The following is a 20,176-nucleotide window of genomic DNA, read 5'->3' on the forward strand; positions in this document are numbered from 1 at the left end:
ATCTGTTGCGGTGCATGATGGGGTTTTGCATCTGTTTACATTATTCCATTTCATTGCCCTCATGCCACCTGGGCTGGCAGTGAATGCTCACACACCGCTGAGCTTTCTTTTATTCATTCTTGAGGAACGGCCTCTATATTATTGTGTTGTTTTATGTTGGTGTTTTTAAAACACTCGGGCTTACTTAGTAGACCTAGTATGTGTGAGTGGCTGTCTGGCTGGCTTCGTGCAAGTGTGGACGTTACGCAGCAGCAGTCGCGTGCGTCTAAATAACCAAAACCTGTGAAACCGCATTATAGAAGTCTTGGTTGTCGTGTGATGCTTGAAGATAGATCGGTTAATCCCCGATGTGTATTCGTATCATGTTTCACATTTGCCTGCATTCTACCATGGTCCATAGATGTCTCTGGGCAAATAGAATAAATGGGTCACCTGCAGAAAACGTTAACGGCAGCAACCTTTGAGGCTGGGCCTTCAGGCTTATACACTCACCTCTGGTAGGTTGTTTTTGGATTTCCTTGGAGCAGGTGTTCTGTCAGATCTGATCAAGGAACATCAGAAATGGACAGAACGGCTCAAACACTGCAGGTTTCCACCATGGTAGACCCTCACAGGTAGACAATGAGTGGAGTCCTTTAGGATGCAACTTTAACTTTTTCTTTTTTCTATAAAATCTCTAATGAACCCACGAATAAGAGATTCCTGAGTAAATCTGATCTTTTTTTGCTTCATTCCCGTCTCCTCTGGAAATCATTGAGTTCCCACCCGCTGACCCAGTCTGCTGCTGGAAACCTGAAATCTTCCTGATCTTTGAGCAGGAAGCTGTCGATCAGCTGTCAGCTGCTCTTATGAAATGATTCCTGTTATTATTTTCGGCGAATGTTCTGAGGGTTTCCTCCTGCACACACCGGCTGGTTATCGCTGAAGCCGTTTGTCACGAAACCACCCAAACTGAAGGTCAGGGCTGAGTCCGATTGGCTATCTGTTCCCTTCCTGGTTTCCTGTTTGCATCTTGTGATGGTGAAAGCTCAAGACTTGGTCACCTGTGTGTGATTTATAAATGTCCTGTTCTGCTGCTGCATGGTTGCAGGATCCTCAGGTGCTTCTGATCCGTTCTTGACAGGATGAAACAGAGAGCTGTTGCAAAACTTTGATTTCACTTTGTTATATATAATATCATCAATCAAAAAGCAGAGGGCTCATGAGAGGAATTTCCCGTTAGCCTGTTTAAGTTGTTTAATGTTGTATAAATGCTTCTGGGTTTATCAGCTGAACAGATAGACATCAAGATGAGGGATGTTCTTGACTGATATTTGCTTTACCTGCTAGTTTCTAAAACCATCTTCTGTTCCCTTTTTAATTATATAAAAAAACAGCTTGTCTTCCAGGCGTAAACCCAGGTACTTTTAGCTATGAACTAAGTAAGAACTTAGAGTTTGGAAGGAGATTCTGGGCGGTTGTTATGGAGATCTAATAAAAGCAGGTTTAACTGATGGAAATCAGCCAGAGAAACATCTCCCTCAATAATTCAAAGTAGCACAGATCAGCTACTTTCTCTAGCTGTTATAAATATCATCCTGACAATTTAAAAAAACAATAAACCTCACAGAAACCAGCACAGCATCTGTTAGAGTTAAAGGTATTGTGGAGGATTTTCTCAATTTTTTTAAAAGAGCCACCCTCTCCACTTAAAAAAAAAAAGAATGCGCGTGTGACGGCATGCACAAGACCACTTCTCCTCGTGCGCGCTCTGTTTAAAAGTTGCTGTTCTCATAGCTCATACCAGCTTACTGTGCCCCGAACGTCCGCCCTTATCGCTAAATCCCTCAATTACTACATGGAGTGGAGAATATATAGTGGACTTTATAGTGAACTCAGTCAACTTCTGACAGATGATCTGTTGGTCCACCTGCCTGCACCATCTTTGTTATTAGCCACTAAGACTGCTTTCGGGTCTTAAAGTAGGCTAAGTATGAAATAATAAAATATTATTCAATAAATGATCAGTGTTTTTAATTAAGGGTAATTTCATTCGAATGTGCTTTAATGGAGAATCCATGTTTGTCAAAGAACACTACTGCCAACTAACGGTTTGTGTCGTCAAGCTGCATTATCGGCTGTTAAGTCCCAGTGCTGTACCTGGTGTTTGTCACAATGCACTATTATCATGATGGCGACGGCCAGTGAAATATGCGAAGCAGAGAGTAACAGATTTATGACATGTTTTTTCTCTGGCCAGAAATTGGCAAGTTGGCAATCCAACATCGAATCAGAAAGGTGAAATAATTAATATTTTTCGACTTTTACCCGATGTATTACAACATCCAACTGCCATGCATGTGGGCATTGTCAGTTTACCTGTAGCTCTGGTGAATTTCAATGGTGAAGTCCTCTCGAAATATTAAATAATTGATGTTGATTGCAGATGTGTCTAGTAGTTCCCATTGATTTGTTTGTAAAGCGGGGAGAATGACGCTAGGCTTACTGCACCGTGAAATCACTGTCGGAAGGAGTGAGGTGTTACTATATTTGGGCAAAAATGGAAGGGCTCAGACTCAGTGACTGGACGAAAATTATTGTTTTTATTTTATTACAGATTAATGCTAAATTCATTAAATCACAGCAAACGTTTTATTTTTAGGTATAAATAATGAACCATTGCTTATTCCTTGCTGAACAGATTTTTCCCTTAAACTTTATAGGCTCAAAAATAGCCCCCTATCAGGAAAGGTGTGCCTCAAGGCTTAGCTTTGGGTCCATTCTTCTTTACACTTTATATGTTTCCTATAAAGTCAGTTTTTACAAGGTATAATATTTAATTTTTTTTTTTGCAGATGACGTCCAGATTTATTATTTATTTTATTATAGACTTTCTTAACCAAGATATTGACATTCCTCTGGGTCATTTATCCTTTTATTATAAGCTTGTATCTTTGTTGTATCGTTGGATGACTTCTAAAGTCAAGTCCAGCAAAGACGGAGACATATCCTCCAGTAAAGGTCTTTAAAAGTTTTAGAATATGTTTAAAATAGACTGCCTCTTAATATTAGATTTCTGAATAAACCAAAAACATTTTAAAGCTGTGTTGTATTTTTATTGGTTAGCTTCTAGCTCATGTTTCGCCAAATGTTGTTTTATCTGTTTTTATTATTTTACTGTATCATCTTTCAATTCTATTTTATATCTTTATTGCAATATTGTCATACATTCTATTTATCTTAGTGGCAATTTAGTTTGCAAAGCACTTTGACCTTCCTAAGAATCCAAACCTGTTGATTAAGGATCAGTACCAGCAGGAGATAAAGACATATCAAAAAGCTGAAAATATTTAAGGGAGTCTAGCACGATTATTAAGTACGTGGGATATCTCTATTTCCCCAACCTTCTGACTGCAGCTTCTTCTGATGAACTGGCCTCCCTAATCTCTGTGGTTTTAGAAGAAATATGAGAAAACAAAGAGTTTCTATTAGTCTGAGGCTGATTCCATGTCTTTTTAATGGTTTGTCTTTGATTAAGCAGATCATAAGGAAAAGAAACAAACAAAACCTCTGGAGATTTGATCAAGCTTTTAATGAGCTGATTGTCTCCTATCGAAAGCAATTCTTTGTTATAACAGTTTACTTATTAACTTTTACTCATACTGTGCAGAAAATATGTTGTTCTTCTGTTTTATTATCAGATGAAAAGAGGAAACGACAATGATTGTGGTTCTTGTGGTGAAATACATGATGCTACATCTGTCTGTTGGCCAATGAAACTCTTAAATGGCTTGTGTGTGGACCCCTGACTGCCTCTTCTGTCTTTGTGTTTTCTGTTTGGGTCTGTTTGTCGTTTGAATGGTTGATCAGTTTTTCACCTGAAGATGGAAAACGGCAGTTTAGGAAAAAAGAAGCAGAGACATGAAGCACAGAAAAATCCTAAAATTAGAAGAGAAACACAAACGATCAGAGAGTAAATAGATATAAAGAGGCCACCACCCGCAGAAGGATGAATCCACCATCCAGTCCGTACCCAGGGGCCCCTCAGACCTCTGCCAGCCCGGCCCCTGGACCACACCCAGTGGCAAGCAGCATGAGACCCAGGAGTCCTCGCCTCTGTCCGTCACACTATCGCTGTCCTTTCCGCTCCCATTGTTTGTGTCCGGCAGCTTCCGCGATGCCCTGCGACCCTCTGGAAGAAAACAGGCTGTGTGTGAGCGCCGCCGGGGCTGCTGGGTATTTATGGAAGCGAACGCCACTGAATCACTTCCAGCTTCACCCTGCAGCAGTGTTTGAGTGTGTGTGTGAGAGGCACTTTCCTTTACAAGTCCGACAGAAGCTCTGTGTATGTGTGTGTGTGGCTATTTCTGGCAGCAGCAGTGTGTCCTGAGCTGGTGAGACTGGAAACTAGCAACATGAACAACATCCGCTCCCAGTCCACCTCCACAGTGATGTTTACCCACCAACTTTCCTTCATTAAGGTCCAAGCTGAGCCTTACTTTCAGCCCTTCTTCAGACCTTTAAGTGAGCCTGTTGGTTCTGTTTGATAATCTTCAGATTTGTGTCCAAATTATTAATGAACGGGAAAAAAATAGGGTTTATATCTGCAGTGCTGTTCAGGTGTTTGGCAGCAAACTAAAATACTCACTTTATTCTTATTTTTTCAGTTCAATCAATCAGAAACATCTAGACAACTAATTTCCTTTCCCATCTGTTCGATGTAAACTGAAAAATGTTGTGTTGGTTGTAAATTAAACTATTTTACCAAACTATTACCAATTACCTATTACCAATCTAATACTTACAGTTATTTGCACTAAGTTTACCTCAGTTAATCCTGTCATTGCTTAGCTTGGTTTATGGTGGGTCAACTCACTTTACTTTATTTAACTTTTCCTACTTAAACTCTGGTATTTCATGACTTAGGTCTTGTTTACAGCACATTTTGTCTTAACTTTCCAAAAAAAACTAATTGAATCCAACCATAAAGGCCAACAGTTCTGTTTTTTATTCAGTCTCCTGTCTAAAAAAACAAAAAGAACAAAACAGAATATTGCATTAATGAGTCGACTTAACTTCTCCTGAAGGAGCATAAATGACAGTGGATTGAAAAAAAAACTCCCTTTATGTAGCAGGAAGAAACCTTCAGCAGAACCAAGCTTGGTACCAGCAACCATCTGCGGCACAGTAGTCAATAAATTTGGACCTAGTTGCTTCTGAACATAACTTTTTCAGCCTCATCCAGTGATCTGTGGGTTTTAGACACAAATGAAAGCCCCTGTCACACCTTGACGATTTAGCCAGCGTATGCCTGACGTCCTAGAATCTCCTAAAACGCTGGCATACCCTGAACTTTCTATCTATTCTATTTCTCCACTTTGAGATCAATAACTTCAATCTACCAGTCAATCAATCAAGCAATCAATCAATCAAAGATATGAGATGATTGTGTGATAGCTTCTGATATCTATTGTAAAAATCTCACATAGTGACGTTGAATTGAACATTATCTAACTTTGCCAAAAGACAAGACACATGGTTTTAAATTTGACCTTTAGTTTCTTGTGTTTCCAAAGGTTAGTCGAGGCGTTGGTGCAGGATTATTTCACTATAAAGACTACAGCTTCTATATTGGTGAAAGGCCTTTATATTGGTCTTTTCACTGCGCTGGACAAGACAACTTTCCTGGTTTTACAGTGCCAGGTCACTAAGACGTTCAACCCTTAGACTTAAGCTGTTTTTCTTCCAAACCAAAGCAGTTAGCCTAAAAAGTCATTTGATTTGATATTTGGAAAACATTGTCTGCTTTTTTCTTCTGTTTTTTTTGTCAGTCCAGTAACACTTAAAATATAGGTATGAAATCAACTGCACTGAACCATTAGGTCAGTTTATGTTGGGACTGCAGACTCCGGTCCCATTGGAACAGTAAATCTGTCAGAGGAAAGCCATCCAACCAGTCTGCAGATTTTAGGGTGGGTCTGATAAGTAGCTGACTAATATGTGGTCGGCTTTGATCAGGCTTGAAGTCTCCCAGGTTCCCACCTGAAATTTCATGGCTAAAGATAAGACTACGCCCACCAAACCCCATCTCTGAATGACGGTATAAAAGTCTTATCTGTGTTTGTCTGGTAAAACTGTCATAATCCATGTTCAGCTGAACAAAAACCATGTAGATCAGTAAAACAACTCAACTGATGGAAAGTTTAATCATTAATGTGTTTCCTAGGAATATTATTGCCGTCACTAAGATGATCTTTGTGCGTTGAAAGCTCTCAAGCTGCTCAGTGTCTGTTAATGTTTGAAGACTTTATGATTCTTTGTCCTACTGGTGTTCCGGTTGTGAGAACATGTTGGTTTATAACTGGGTGTACTTTATGACCTACATGGCATTAAATGACATGTCTTCAGGTTTATTGGTTGGTTTGACGTAAACGTCATCAAGGTTGGTACTAATAGAAGCCTAAACTGGAGGACATTTTTTGTGAATTCTAGAGATCTTCGAAATGTTCCAAAGAGGCTTCCATCTGGTTTGTTTGTTTGTTTTTTCTACATAGGGTAAAAGTCCAAATAGGAAATTCAAATGACAGGGTTGTTTAAAAAAATTGTGAGCTGGAAACTAAAGTACCAAACTTTAGTCTGCGAGTCTAAAGTCATGGGTTAACTTTTAGGCCCAGATCAAACATTTACCTGCTGGACTCCTCCTGGTATCTAATTCAAAAGCTTCTACAGTGTCTGATTTTTTTTTGAAAATATTGGCATTTAAATGTAATTAAAATTATTCTCCATTGTGAAGAAGACCTGAAAATACAGTTGTTTGAGTCAGACAACATTTTTAAGGCTTCTGTGTCTCTAGATCTTCTTAGTTTCTTCGTCAGAGTACCAGTAACCACTCATGACACAACAAAGGACTTTTAGATATGTAGGAAAAAACTCAGAGGCAGACAAGGACTGGGCATCCTCTGAGAAGGAGATAAATGTATTGCCATGATTTTGTCAAACCACATTTCTTAGTCTTATCTTCCATATTATTTGAGGAGCTCCACTGACTGCTAACTACAGCTCCTAGTGGGGATGGGGTCTTGCAGCTCAAAACTGAAATTTATATCTGACTGAGGAAAGCAGCCCACCCATCACGCTTAGAATGCTAAGTTTGGATAAAAAGAAAAAACTTCTTACAGATTACCTATATTAGATTAGTTCTGTTTTTTAAAATACTGTTCCCGAGTATTGTCAGGATAAATCGGAGCTGCAAAAATAAGGACGTAGTTACAGTCTTTGGTGTTAAAGAATATGATCCCTTATACAAGCCGATGAAATGAGCTTCCCCTGTCGGGTCAGATTAGTTGGAGATTTTGCCCCTCCCACTGGATAAAGAAGCCAAATCCAAGACTCAAGGCTTAGAAAATTCATTGTATTTCTGGACAGAATTAATTATAGGCTATATAATTATATATCTGCAACCTATTATTATATAACAATGAACAGAAAGAAGGTACCAATTTTCCCATCTGGAACTTATGTCATGGAACTGTTTATCAACCCTAATAGACCCTAACAAATAAACATACGGTCTACATGATTGAAGTCAGTCTCAAAAAGTCCTTGTAAATCTACTCTGGTTCACATCTGGTGAAGGTTAAAGGACTTTGTTCAGTCCATTTACTGCTTTTCTTGCATAATTTTAATTCACTAGGGTTTTTTGTAGAGACAATATTTCTATCTTGAGTTTATAGAAAATGCTTTTTTCATGATTGATTGATTCATTGATTGATCTCTCCTTTTTTCTCCCTCAGGTTTTTCCATCCCCTTTCCCCCTTCCCCAGCTCCATCATGCCTATCCTTAAGAACCTCCCTGTGCGCCTGAAAGGCGGTGGACCAACTCTAGACAACGCCCTGTTCATCCGCAGGATGAGTCTCAACATCACACCCCACCACAACCCCTTCGAACATGAGGATGACAATATCCATGGGAACGGCGGCCATGGAAATAACTGGTCACCTGGAAGCTCGCTGTTGGACGGCGATGTGCCGAGAGACCGCAACCCATTTGAGGACGAGGAGGACGAGAACGAGGCCAATGAGGGTAGAAAAGGAAATAGCAGAGGAGGGTCGGTGAAGGGGTCTTTTAAGTTTAAATCGCCACTGAAGGGACTTGACAAGCTTAGGAAGAACTTGAGAATGTCAGGTGGGAAGAGCAAGGGGGGTGACACGCCCTCCCCACAGGAGTCACTTCAAGGAACGCCTTCGCCCTCACTGAAGAAGAAGAGAGGCAGGAGAAGCTCTGAGGGCAGTCTGCTCAGGTAGACTCAGCTAACTGGAGCATTTCACACATAAATTAGTTCTAAGAAATTATTAACCTTTCTGCAGATATAACGCAATAAGTTATAAAACTGACAGACAAATGGCTAACATTCTTATTACACCTTTTCAACTGGTAGCTACTTAGCTCCTCTCAACTCTTTGGGGTTTTCCATCAGGTACTGAAACTCGACTGGAGCGAAAAATTAAAGCAATAGACCTGTGGTCATGGATTTGCTACGAGGTAGCCTCGCTTGCTGAGTCATAAATTTAACTATATAACGAGAATCAAACCAGCAATTGTTGAAAATTCATAGCAGCCCGTCTATTCTGAGCTTTACGGACAGTTATATCATCTAAATCAACACTGTGTTCAAGTGACAAGGAGTAGACTTTGATGTGTTTGGAAACTGATGCAAAAATGCAGGGTGAGCTAGCTGGTAGATTGCCACATACAGATCAAGTAAGGCTACTTTTCAAATAATATTGCTTTAAAGACCCCAACTACGTTCTGGTTGTACTGTGTAAAACAACTTGATACCAAGTAGAGTTAGGTAGAGCATATACTGGTGGTAAAAGAGCCATACGACATGCTTGGAAAATTAATGTTAAACATACACTACTCAAAAGAATTAAAGGAACACTTTGTAATCAAATTATAGCATCCAGTTTATTAAACTTCTGGGATATTGATTTGGTCAGGTAAGTAGCAGAGGGGGTTGTTAATCAGTTTCAGCTGCTTTGGTGTTAATGAAATTAACATCAGGTGCACTAGAGGGGCAACAACAAGACGACCATCAAAACAGGAATGGTTTTACAGGTGGAGGCCACTGACATTTTTTCCCCTCCTCATCTTTTCTGGCTCTTTTTCACCAGTTTTGCATTTGGCTAGGGTCACTGTCACTACTGTTAGCATGAGGCGCTACCTGGACCCATGGAGGAGCATGGAGGAGATTCCGGGAGACAGGCAGTTACTCCAGGAAAGCTGGACAGGGCTGTAGAAGGTCTACAACTCATCAGCAGGACCGATATCTGCTCCTTTGTGCAAGGAGGAGCAGGAGGAGCACTGCCAGAGCCCTACAAAATGACCTCCAGCAGGTCACTGGTGTGAATGTCTCTGACCAAACAATCAGAAACAGACTTCCTGAGGGCCCGACGTCCTCTAGTGGGCCCTGTGCTCACTGCCCGGCACCGTGGAGCTCGATTGGCATTTGCCACAGAACACCGGAATTGGCAAGTCCGCCACTGGCGCCCTGTGCTTTTCACAGATGAGCAGGTTCACCCTGAGCACATGTGACAGACGTGAAAGGGTCTGGAGAAGCCGTGGAGAACGTTATGCTGCCTGTAACATCGTCCAGTATGATCGGTTTGGTGGTGGGTCAGTGATGGTCTGGGGAGGCATATCCATGGAGGGCACACAGACCTATACAGGCTAAACAACGGCACCCTGACTGCCATTAGGTATTGGGATGAAATCCTTGCACCCATTGTCAGACCCTATGCTGGTGCAGGGGGTCCTGGGTTCCTCCTGGTGCAAGACAATTCCCGGCCTCATGTGGCGAGAGTATGCAGGCAGTTCCGGGAGGATGAAGGACTTGATACCATCGATTGGCCCCCACGCTCGCCTGACCTAAATCCAATAGAACACCTCTGGGACATTATGTTTCGATCCATCCAACGCCGCCAGTTTGCACCTCAGACTGTCCAGAAGCTCAGTGATGCCCTGGTCCAGATCTGGGGGGAGATACCCCAGGACGTCATCTGTCGTCTCATTAGGAGCATGCCCTGACGTTGACAGGCATGCATACATGCACATGGGGGCCATGCAAATTACTGAATACCATTTTGAGTTGCTGCAATGAAATTTCAGCAAAATGGACTAGCCTGCCACATAATTCTTTCACTGTAATATTTGGGGTGTCTTTGAATTCATCCCCCTGTAGGTTGATAATTTTCATTTCCATTAAATGATGTGGCATCCTTTTGTTCCTAACACATCACCCAGTCCATATCAGTATAAATAAACAGCATGATCTTTTGCCCCATTGAGATCTGATGTGTTTTCAAAGAGTTCCTTTAATTTTTTTGAGCAGTGTATTTATGCCTATTATCTGAAAACAATGGAGCTAATTACGATATCATATTTAGTGATGGGTATTTATGAAAGCATTGTGGAAGTCTTTAATCTTGAAAGACTATCAACATAGAAAACTACACATAGAAAGATAAAGATGCTCAAACATTCAGGAAAGTAACATTACTTAGTGGTTGAACGGCTAACAGTTGAATGGGTTCCTAAGGACCTTAAGAATGGAAGCGTGAACATGAAGGGCTAAGTGCGTTATGTAAAGAGCCTTTTGTATCTTCATATCCAAGTAGAAGACTTTCTTTGTCCAACAACAGTCAGAAAACCTGGTAAAGACAGATAGCAGGTTTCATGAAGCTTTTGATGAACCATTTGAGCTTGCAGATGTAAAAAGTGGTTCCAGAACAAAAACAATAAAGATTTAATGGTGATAAGTTGACTCACTGCCATTTCTTTTAGATTTGCAGGAAAATATCGTGACTCCCGCAAGGAGTCCCTCACCAACGGTGAGCTCAGCTGCGCAGAAAGTGACTGCGACACTGTCAGCCGGCGCCTGACCTTCATGAAGATGGTGGGCCTCGGAAAGGGGAAAAAAGAATCCATAACCGACCGCATGTCACAGGGCACAGAGGACCAGCAGGTCCAGGAGGAGGTTGTGGAAGAGGTCAAACCCAGAGAGCCTCTGTCAGGTAGGAGAACCATGAGGAGCTAACAGGAGGAGGCGAAATGCCCCATAGATCCAATAGTTAGGTTAGGACTGCTTGGCTCTTGTTTGTATTGTATTAAACATTTTTTCATATGGAAATCACTATGGTGTTTAATTGTAGAAACCTGGACAAGGCTTGATTTCTGTGCATACCCGCCGAGGGGTGGGGTTAGGCAGGTGGGCAACCAGATCAGTTGTCCCTGGCCCAGAGTAGGGGATGCGGCCTGGAAACCGCACCCTCTAGCTATGACCAATAGCTTTCTTTTCACAAAAAATGTTTGCAAAGAAATACTGTACATTGGCTTAATAGCTCTTTTTCTATTCAATTCAATTCAGTTTATTTATATAGCGCCAATTCACAACACAAGTCATCTCAAGGTACTTTACAGTTCAACCAGATCAAACAGTCAAATAGATTCAAAGTTTTCTATCTAAGGAAAACCAGTTGATTGCATCGACTCAAATGCAATCCCTCATACTAAGCATGCTTGTAGTGACAGTGGAGAGGAAAAACTCTCTTTTAACAGGAAGAAACCTCGAGCAGAACCAGGCTCAGTGTGAGCGGCCATCTGCTGAGGCCGACTGGGGTTCAAGGAGACAGAAGCAGAGATACAAAAGGCAACTGTAAAGGCGGCCCCGTCCAGGAAACACACAGCCAGTCACAGTCAGAGAAACAGGACCACACTGGAAAACAGGCCGATCTTCAGCATCTATAAACAAAGGTGTTGATGGCAGCAGCACAGCTGATATTTCTCTCCAGGATGCTTTCACAGCCAAACAGGAACAGACGAGGTGAAGCTACTATGAGAAAAAGTACGTTAGAGATTGAACTAACAGATTCTACAGATTGGGAGAATAGAGATATAATGAAGCAGAATGATGAAATTGGGGTCCCTATGTCCTCCAGAAGTCCAAACCTATAGCAGCATAACTATAGAGATAGCTCAAGATAACCTGAGCCACTCTAACTATAAGCTTTATCAGAAAGGAAAGTTTTAAGCCTAACCTTAAAAGTAGACGGGGTGTCTGCCTCACAGACTACAACTGGTAGTTGGTTCCACAGGAGAGGAGCCTGATAACTAAAAGATCTGCCTCCCATTCTACTTTTAGAAATTCTAGGAACCACTAGTAAACCTGCAGATTGAGAGCAAAGTGCTCTGTTAGGAACATAAGGAACAATCAGATCTCTGATATAAGATGGAGCTTGGCCATCTTTTGGCTTCCGGATAGACGAGTCTGAGTAGCTCCATTTCACAGCGGAGCTCAGTCCGACATGGTTTTTTAGACTTACAGTTTGAGCAGGTAGATCGCATCGGGCCGCACAATCAAGAAAATACATTGTGAGCTGTGAACTTTTAAACCCTGCGGTTTGATCGTACAGTGTGAGTTGTAGCTGCGTGCAACAATTGAAAAAAATCGTACGGTGTATGCCTGGCTTTAGTAGACTGGATATAATCCTATGTGCCAAGCTTAGCCTTTGACACGTGTGAAAGTGTAGCTCTTTGTATGGCCATAATTTCCCTTTTATGTAGATCTACAGTGAGGTCTGATTTCTCTTGGGAGTTCCTTGTATGATTAAGAGCCAAGCTTTGAACTCCAGTAACATGCGACTCCATTAGCTATTTTAGGCTTGGGGAAATGGTTTATCTTGACTGTTTTTAACTACATTCTGAGGAAAGGAAGTCCAGTGAAAGTTCAAGTTCTGCTACTTGTTCTGTCTTTCCAAGGAGAAAACAATTCAAAGTCATTTCTGCCTCCAGCTCTCCGTATCAGATCCGGAGACATTTGCTCTCCAGGTGTTTTCCTCCTGTAGAGGCAGTTCTACCGCCCAGTTTGTTTTCACATCATCCAGTTGATCTTATCAGTTCTTCTTAGACGAGACGCCAACAATCAGCAGTGGACAGGCCAGCGGACGCAGGCGGTGAAGGTGACTGGGCTACAGTGACAACCTGGAGTTCTCTACTTAGACCCTGGAATCTGACTAGGAAGTGTGTGATATCATAAATATGTGGCGGGTCGTGGAAACTTCCTTTTGTTTATTCCCACCCTGTTTATTCTGCCGTTTTGTAATGAGGGTTTGGTTCCTTCACACCCTTGTTTACACTTTAAAACAGTCTCTCTGCTGTTTTATGACCTGCAGGGTTTGTTCCCATTAATGATTAATCAGATATCGTCTCAGTCATTTGTCCAGCCTTGAAAGGTCGGAAAAGGTGAAAGTTTCTGGCAGAAGTTGTCAAAGTGAAATAAAGGCGGTTTTATCAATGTTTGAGCATTATAAACTCTACAATGACATGACTGCCAACATTTACTTTAACTCAAAGAGTCATTGCTCTAAGAGCCTTCACCTGCTGACCGCTGTCTCAGTCCTGAGGCTGAGGTTTTTTGTTTGAACTCAGGAAGGTTATTTAGGGGGCAGAATAAAATCCTTTGAGAAGGAAAAAAGAAATTTTAGCAAAATGTTTCCAACGGTCAACCCCCACTTTCTTGTCCTAAATACAAGTTAAAGGAATAGTACACCCAAAACATGATTAGCCTTCATTTTCTACTCACCCCCATGCTGAACAACACTCTGGAGTACTTTTTTGATATCTCAAATGCATCTGGAGATCTGGGAGGCTTCTTGCTGTCTGCTGACATTCAAATAATGGAGGTCTATGGTGCCCGAGACAGAAAGGTCCATAAAAGTCCACAAAAAACGTGTCAATATTCCTCCATACTGCTCGTCCAATGTATTCCAAGTGTCCTGAGAGGGTAGCGTCCATAATTTACTCGAAACGAAGTCATTTAGAATGTTTTTAGAGCATAAACAGTAGTGTATAGGATTTCCTGAAAGCGCGCACATGCGCGTTCACGACGCTACGGAAGCCGGCAGACCAAACCAGATGGAAGTGCGCATTCAGCGTCTGCTCTGCCAATAATGCAAGCGTAGTAGAAGAAATGTGCTGTTTACCTGTGCAAAGAAAGAAACAACGAAAGAAAAATGTCTGAGGACTTCAGTGTTGAGGAAGAGCATGAGTTCTTTGCCGAGCTGAATGCGCTGGTTTGGTCTGCCGGCTTCCGTAGCGTCGGGACAGCAAGAAGCCTCCCAGATCTCCAGATGCATTTGAGATATCAAAAAAGTACTCCAGAGTGTTGTTCAGCATGGGGGGGGAGTAGAAAATGAAGGCTAATCATGTTTTGGGTGTACTATTCCTTTAAGAATTACTCATCATTTTGCATGTTTCTGGTATTTTAAATGTATTTACGAGTTTATAAAATGACTGGCCTAAATATGTTGTAATTTTGTTATTAAATTTGCCATTTGTTACACATAAACACTATATCCTTTGTCATATTTTTCACCAATAGAGGTCACCATTTTTACACATGCATGCTTGGTTGGGTCATTCTGGTCCGGGCTGATCAAACATAAGAATGCTAACCAGATGTATATTTTGTTGTATTGCATTTGACTGAAGTAAAGTGACAATATCACACTTTGTTTTTGCCCCGATGATTTAATGAGCCATTCTCTGGTAGTAGCCATTCAAAATTCCAAACAAATGTGATTGGCTTGTGATCTGTTTACCATAGTAGCTAGAGCTAACCCCATTGGCAGAAGCTTACATTAAATTAAAATAAAATTGGAAGACAATTAAAACTGTTTAAATATCATTGAAGCATCTTTAAGTTGTTGTTGTAGGCGACTATCATCCAAAAATTAGTCACTGAGAGGAGAGCAGGGATCTGTTTGATGCGCTGAATCCGAAGAGGAAACATAAAGCTTTACTGCAGTTAGGGATGTTTATTGTACCCTTTTTCTGTGAAGCATTGTACAACAGGTAGATTTGCAGACTTATTTTGCTTTAAAGTTGCGGTCAACAGAAATATTGGCACCCTGCCTTAGCCTCTCTCTGAATCAAACAAACAAACAGCCCCAGAGCAGATCCAGGTGATATTCATTAGACAATCATTCAGCTCCAGACACATGCCAACACCCACTTATAGCTCCACCCACACATGCCCATACATACCTTTAACACATGCATCCTACCTTTAGAGACATGACAAAAATGCATCCTTGCCTCTACAGTTGTAACACATCATTCTAATACATCTGAGAAAATGTTTTGGTGCTAATGCTAACTGTAAACACCCTCAGTTACAAACTTCTGCTCTTTGTAGCATAGCTCTCCATCAGCTGGGTCCACCTCATTTTCTACTCCTCTATGTTCTCACATAATTCAACGCCCTCCTGCTCAAACTGAAAAGATTTAACGTTACTTATTCCTGATTTAGCTGGATGGAGCTAGCGCCCCCTAGCATGCAACGTCCGTGTGAAACTATTTTATTTACATTTATTAAAACTAAACAGATTACAATAAACATTCTTTAAATGGGAATCTTCCAGAGTATGAATATATGAGGACTTCATCGTACCTTGTCCTCAGTCAAACAAGCTACACCTCCTATTCTACATGTTTCTACTCCAGCAAATCTATTTCTGTTGCCGTCTTCAAATAAAGAAAAAACGTATGAAATTCCTCTGAAGTTAAAATGTTCAGTGTAATCAGAAATCCCAGGAGTTCCTCAGGGACCACATCTCATCTATTTGCTGCTTTGTGATCTTTCCAAATGCTTTGGATCAAACGATGCTCGTACTTATTACCAGGTTATCATGAAAACTCCAGCTGCAACAAATTAGACCAAAAGTCTAAAGAAAGGAACTCATTGAGCTCCTGATAGCAGCCACATCGCTGGTTTACTCCACTTGATACGTTTGGATGTTTAACATGACGTTACCTGGTGCCTAGTATCAATTACCTTTTGATTGAGTGATGTTTAAGGAGAAAGTTAGCACACTGGTCAACTCTACTCATAGGTTTTAGATCAGTATGAATGAAGCCGTTGAATATCCATATGGTGCTTTAACTGTCGCAGGCCACTGAAGAAAGCAGAACCCACAGTGTTTTTCATGCCTAATAAGGACTAAGGTACAAGATTTACTGTGTAACTCACAGTCTTCCTCTTAGAGTTGCAGTTCTGGTCTGAAACCTCCTGGAATCATATTTATCAGCCTGCAGGATGGCCCAGTTGCTTGTCCAACATTAAGTTCCACTCGCAGACCTCCTGAGGAGGGGTTACAGCAGGTTGGTTCTGCCTACTTGGAGAAAATAGAGGGGGATGCCAGTGATGCATCGATCAGCTTTCCTTCTTTTTCTGGTCAATTTTTTCAAATTAACTTTCCTCTCAAGACATCCTGTGAGGAACTTAACTTCTGCATTGGGACCTTTCCTTTCAATTTTTACTTTAAACCATTTAAATGACAAATCTGAAGCTCTTCATCACTTTGTCACGCAGCCTTACAGATATCCACACATACGACATCATTTCCTGTGGCCTTTGCACTGAGTGAGTGTTTGGAAGCGATTAAAACAGATTTGTGTTTGAAGATGGCTTTAAGATTTGCTCCTTACATCTGGAAACAACAGATAAAGATTTGCAACACCTGAAAATTTTGGATAAGAAGCTTTAATGGCAGAAAAGTTAACATTTACCACCTGTTGGGCTAAATCGATTCAGAAGGATCTTGAGACGAAGGCTCCATAAGGATGTGGGCACTGTCCTGGTGATGCAGAAGGGTTTCTCGGGTCACTGATTCCAACCCTTTTCTCTGAACTTTAATGTCATGCCTTCTGCTGGGGCTTTGGCAGCCACCATGTTAAAGAAATCTGTGGTTTCACCCTTGGTTTGACTTTGAAGTGCAGAGAAATCGGAGAGAGATCAGCTGGGGGTTTTGTTTTCAGAGGATGCTTAAAGCAGCATATCAGCAGATCAGGTTACTGCTGATGGCATGTGCTTTATGCTGGTACACACAGCCCTGACCTGTTAATCCTGTTGAAACACCACACACATCAGGCTGCACCATCGATCGATGACTGACTTGACGTTTTACTGAGAAGAATTTCACCTTCAGGTCCAGTTCTAGGAACTCATCTGGATCAGAGTGTAGATGATTCCTGGGATTAAGGATGTTCAACTCCTGAAGGAACATGTCAGATTGAACTTCAGCCCAGTGGAAGGAAAAATAAGTCAGAACCTTACTGGAGGATTATTTCTCTGTATTTTCCAGGCTTTCTAGACCAGGCTTTCCCAAAGTGGGGGGGTCAGGGACACTCGGGGTCTCAACATGTTCTCCACAATCATTGTGGTGTGACTCCTTATATATATATATATATATAAAGAGCCAACATGCCTCATAAAGTACGTATATGTGACTATACCACAAAATATGTAGATGTACAATTATTTATTTAATTCAATATCCAAATATCAATGTTACTATTTTGATTATTATATTAATAAACATATAATTGAACTTAATTAATCGCACATTGAAGAAATTCAGCTCTGCATTCAACCCATCCCCTTGGGGATCAGTGGGCTGCCATTGTGCGGCGCCCAGGGAGCAGTGCTGGGTTAAGGGTTTGCTCAGAGACCCAGAGCGGCAGTCTGCGGGAGTGGGGTTCGAACTCTATGTCTTATGCCCTTTATTAGTATTATAAATTATGCCATTAAATTACAAAAAGAACAACTAATTAGATAAAATACATTCAGTTTATTAATCAAATAATAAATGTTACCTAAGATGTATTAATTTCTAAATCAATATAATAATATGTATAGACTGAAGTAATTATATGCCTTTATATATTCAGGGTCACAGCCTGAAATGTTTGGGACCCCTGTTCTGGACATCTCTGATGTCTCTGGCTCACTCCGGCTTCTGTAATTGCTGCTGGTCGATCCACCTGGCATCGTGGGTTTTCCCAACATGCATCTGGTTTGGCTGATAATAAGCTCACCTGTAAACACCACCTCATCAATTGGAGACACAAAGATTAGCTGGAGAAAGTGGTGGATGTCCTTGGAGAGAAGAAGGATTTAATGCTAAATATCACAAAATGATCAAATGAAAACAAGAGAGGATGAAGGCTGGCGATGGGAAAGAAGGAGACGATAAGAAAAAAGAGAGCAGAGAAAGTGTGGACTACTGGAAGAACCACGGTGAACTGAGGAAAGAAAATCTAAATGGCGTGCTCAAAGATGCTGATGTGAAGCAGGATTCTCCACCATGAACAGAATCAAAAATATAAATCCGGGCTCAAAATGAGCTCCTTGATATGTGCTTTAGAATGGCTTTGTCTCCATTCAAACCCAGGTTTAAAGCCTTGCAGGGCAGCATAAAGCCCACTGCGAACATTAAGCCAGACAAAAAGAAAAATAACAACAAAAAGGTCAGTTCAGGTGTCTTATAAAATAAGTGAATCAGGAAATTGTCTGTATACCAAACTGAATGATTGTTGTTCCCTACTTCAAAAAAACACTTTAGATATTAAAATGGAAAAATATTGTATTTTCTATTCTTTTTTTTAATATATATTTTTATTTAAAAAGTCAATGTTTAACTTGGGTGCATAAACACGTCATTTTATTTCAGTGTCAAATGCTCTTTAAAGTAACGGATTATAATTAAAAATGTATCCGGACCTTTAGTGGTTGATGATTTTCTTTATTCAGACCCCACTGATTTTTAAGTACCCCTGCTATAGAGGGACGTTTGTTCCATCACTGAAGCAAGCAACTTGTTCTGTAAATAGACATTCGAAAAAAGAAAAATGCTATGCAGAGATGAAACTTTAAACAATATATTTATTTTTTTTAAATATCAATTAAAGGATTTAAGATTAACTCCTGGATCCTGATCCATGAATCTGCATCAGATCAGGTTCTTCAACTGGCACGGAAGGGAACAAAGTCAGGAGGAAAATTGCTGAGTCTCATCTGAAACAGAAAGGAAACCTCACTGGATCTTAGGCGGTTCTGGACCGGTTCTGTCAGCAGAAAGTCTGAGTGGACCTTGATTGGCTGATGCCTTGTTGTTCACCTGTTGGCACCAAGATGGGTTTGAAAAGTTCTGCAGCTTCACAGCCTGAAAGATTCCATTCAATTCAAAAATACTGTTTTGATCCCAATGCAAAAAATGATTCTTCTTAATCATTTTTTAAAGCAGTAGTTATAGCTTTTGGTAGCTGTCAGCAGGAGGATCTTCTGTGGCCTGTTGGTGTTTAAAAATCTGAGGAAAAAGGATGCTCACTGTTCTCCATAATGTTCTTCACTGTATGAAATCCTCTCCAGAGGTTCTAAAGGATTCCCAAAGAACAGAGCTGATCTTCTTTATTAGCTTGCTAAGCTTTCTTTAAAATAGCTTGAATGTGCTTGATTGACTTCAAGGGAATGGAGCTTGGATTCTAGCCCTTTATCTCAGTGAAATACTTTGAAAATCCAAATTTCAAGCCAATATTTTTATTGGAATCAAGGACAAGACCTTATTACATTTGTAACATTTAAAAAAATATGGATATTTTGATGGCAAAACTTAATGTCAATGTAGTAACAAGAAAGTTGCCGAATATATTAAGAAAAATAAAGTGCTTCAATAAGAAACTCATGAAAAACACAGAGTGAAAGAAACACAATTTTATTTGGTCCAACATAGAGGCAGTAATGCTGATACTGGCACTTCATTTTTTATTTTTTTTTATAAACCTTAATACAATTGTTAACTAGGCTTATTCACTTTTTAACTTAACTTTTCAATTAGCTTTTTACCTTTTTTCTTGACTAAACTTTTTCCCAACTTAATTTACAGTAGGTAATATATCATTCAAAGGCTCATCTAATTGGTCAAATGCCAAAATCAGATGTGCAGCCATGTAGCAGCATCTTTGCTGAATAGCTGGATATAGATCTTGTGTTTCTAGACCTCACTGAGGGATGGGATTAGTAAGGGGTATGCAAGGGATAAAAAATGAATGAAAAATGAATTTGCCCTATAAAGGGCTAGAAAAGTTTGTGATAACGTGTCTCTCAGCCTGGTGCATTCACTGACCTCAGGTTAACTCAGTGTTTGTCTCTCTGGGATTTTTATTCTGACAGGTTCTAGTTTCTTTGCGAAGGACACAGGTCAGCTGCAGCGCTTCGCTAATATAAATGATCACTTAGCTTTTGGGTTTTGCTGCTTGCAGGCCTGTCTGGATCTGCTTGGACCCATTTGGACCCGTCCA

The 20,176-nt window shown here is 40.7% G+C and overlaps 1 protein-coding gene across 2 annotated transcripts in view; it reads left to right on the forward strand.

Annotated features, from left to right (window-relative positions):
* The window catches only part of exoc3l2b (exocyst complex component 3-like 2b), a 64,410-nt gene that overhangs the window by 23,219 nt on the left and 21,015 nt on the right, over window positions 1-20,176 (forward strand). For both annotated transcript variants that reach the window (XM_038297702.1, XM_038297701.1), the window contains exons 2-3: window positions 7,773-8,279; window positions 10,823-11,052. In XM_038297702.1, coding sequence (XP_038153630.1) covers window positions 7,810-8,279; window positions 10,823-11,052 — 700 coding nt within the window. In that variant the 5' untranslated portion in view covers window positions 7,773-7,809. The remainder of the gene's footprint in view (window positions 1-7,772; window positions 8,280-10,822; window positions 11,053-20,176) is intronic.

This window comes from Cyprinodon tularosa, unplaced genomic scaffold (assembly GCF_016077235.1).
Source record: "Cyprinodon tularosa strain WSP-4 unplaced genomic scaffold, ASM1607723v1 ctg394, whole genome shotgun sequence".
NCBI classification, from domain to species: Eukaryota; Metazoa; Chordata; class Actinopteri; order Cyprinodontiformes; family Cyprinodontidae; genus Cyprinodon; species Cyprinodon tularosa.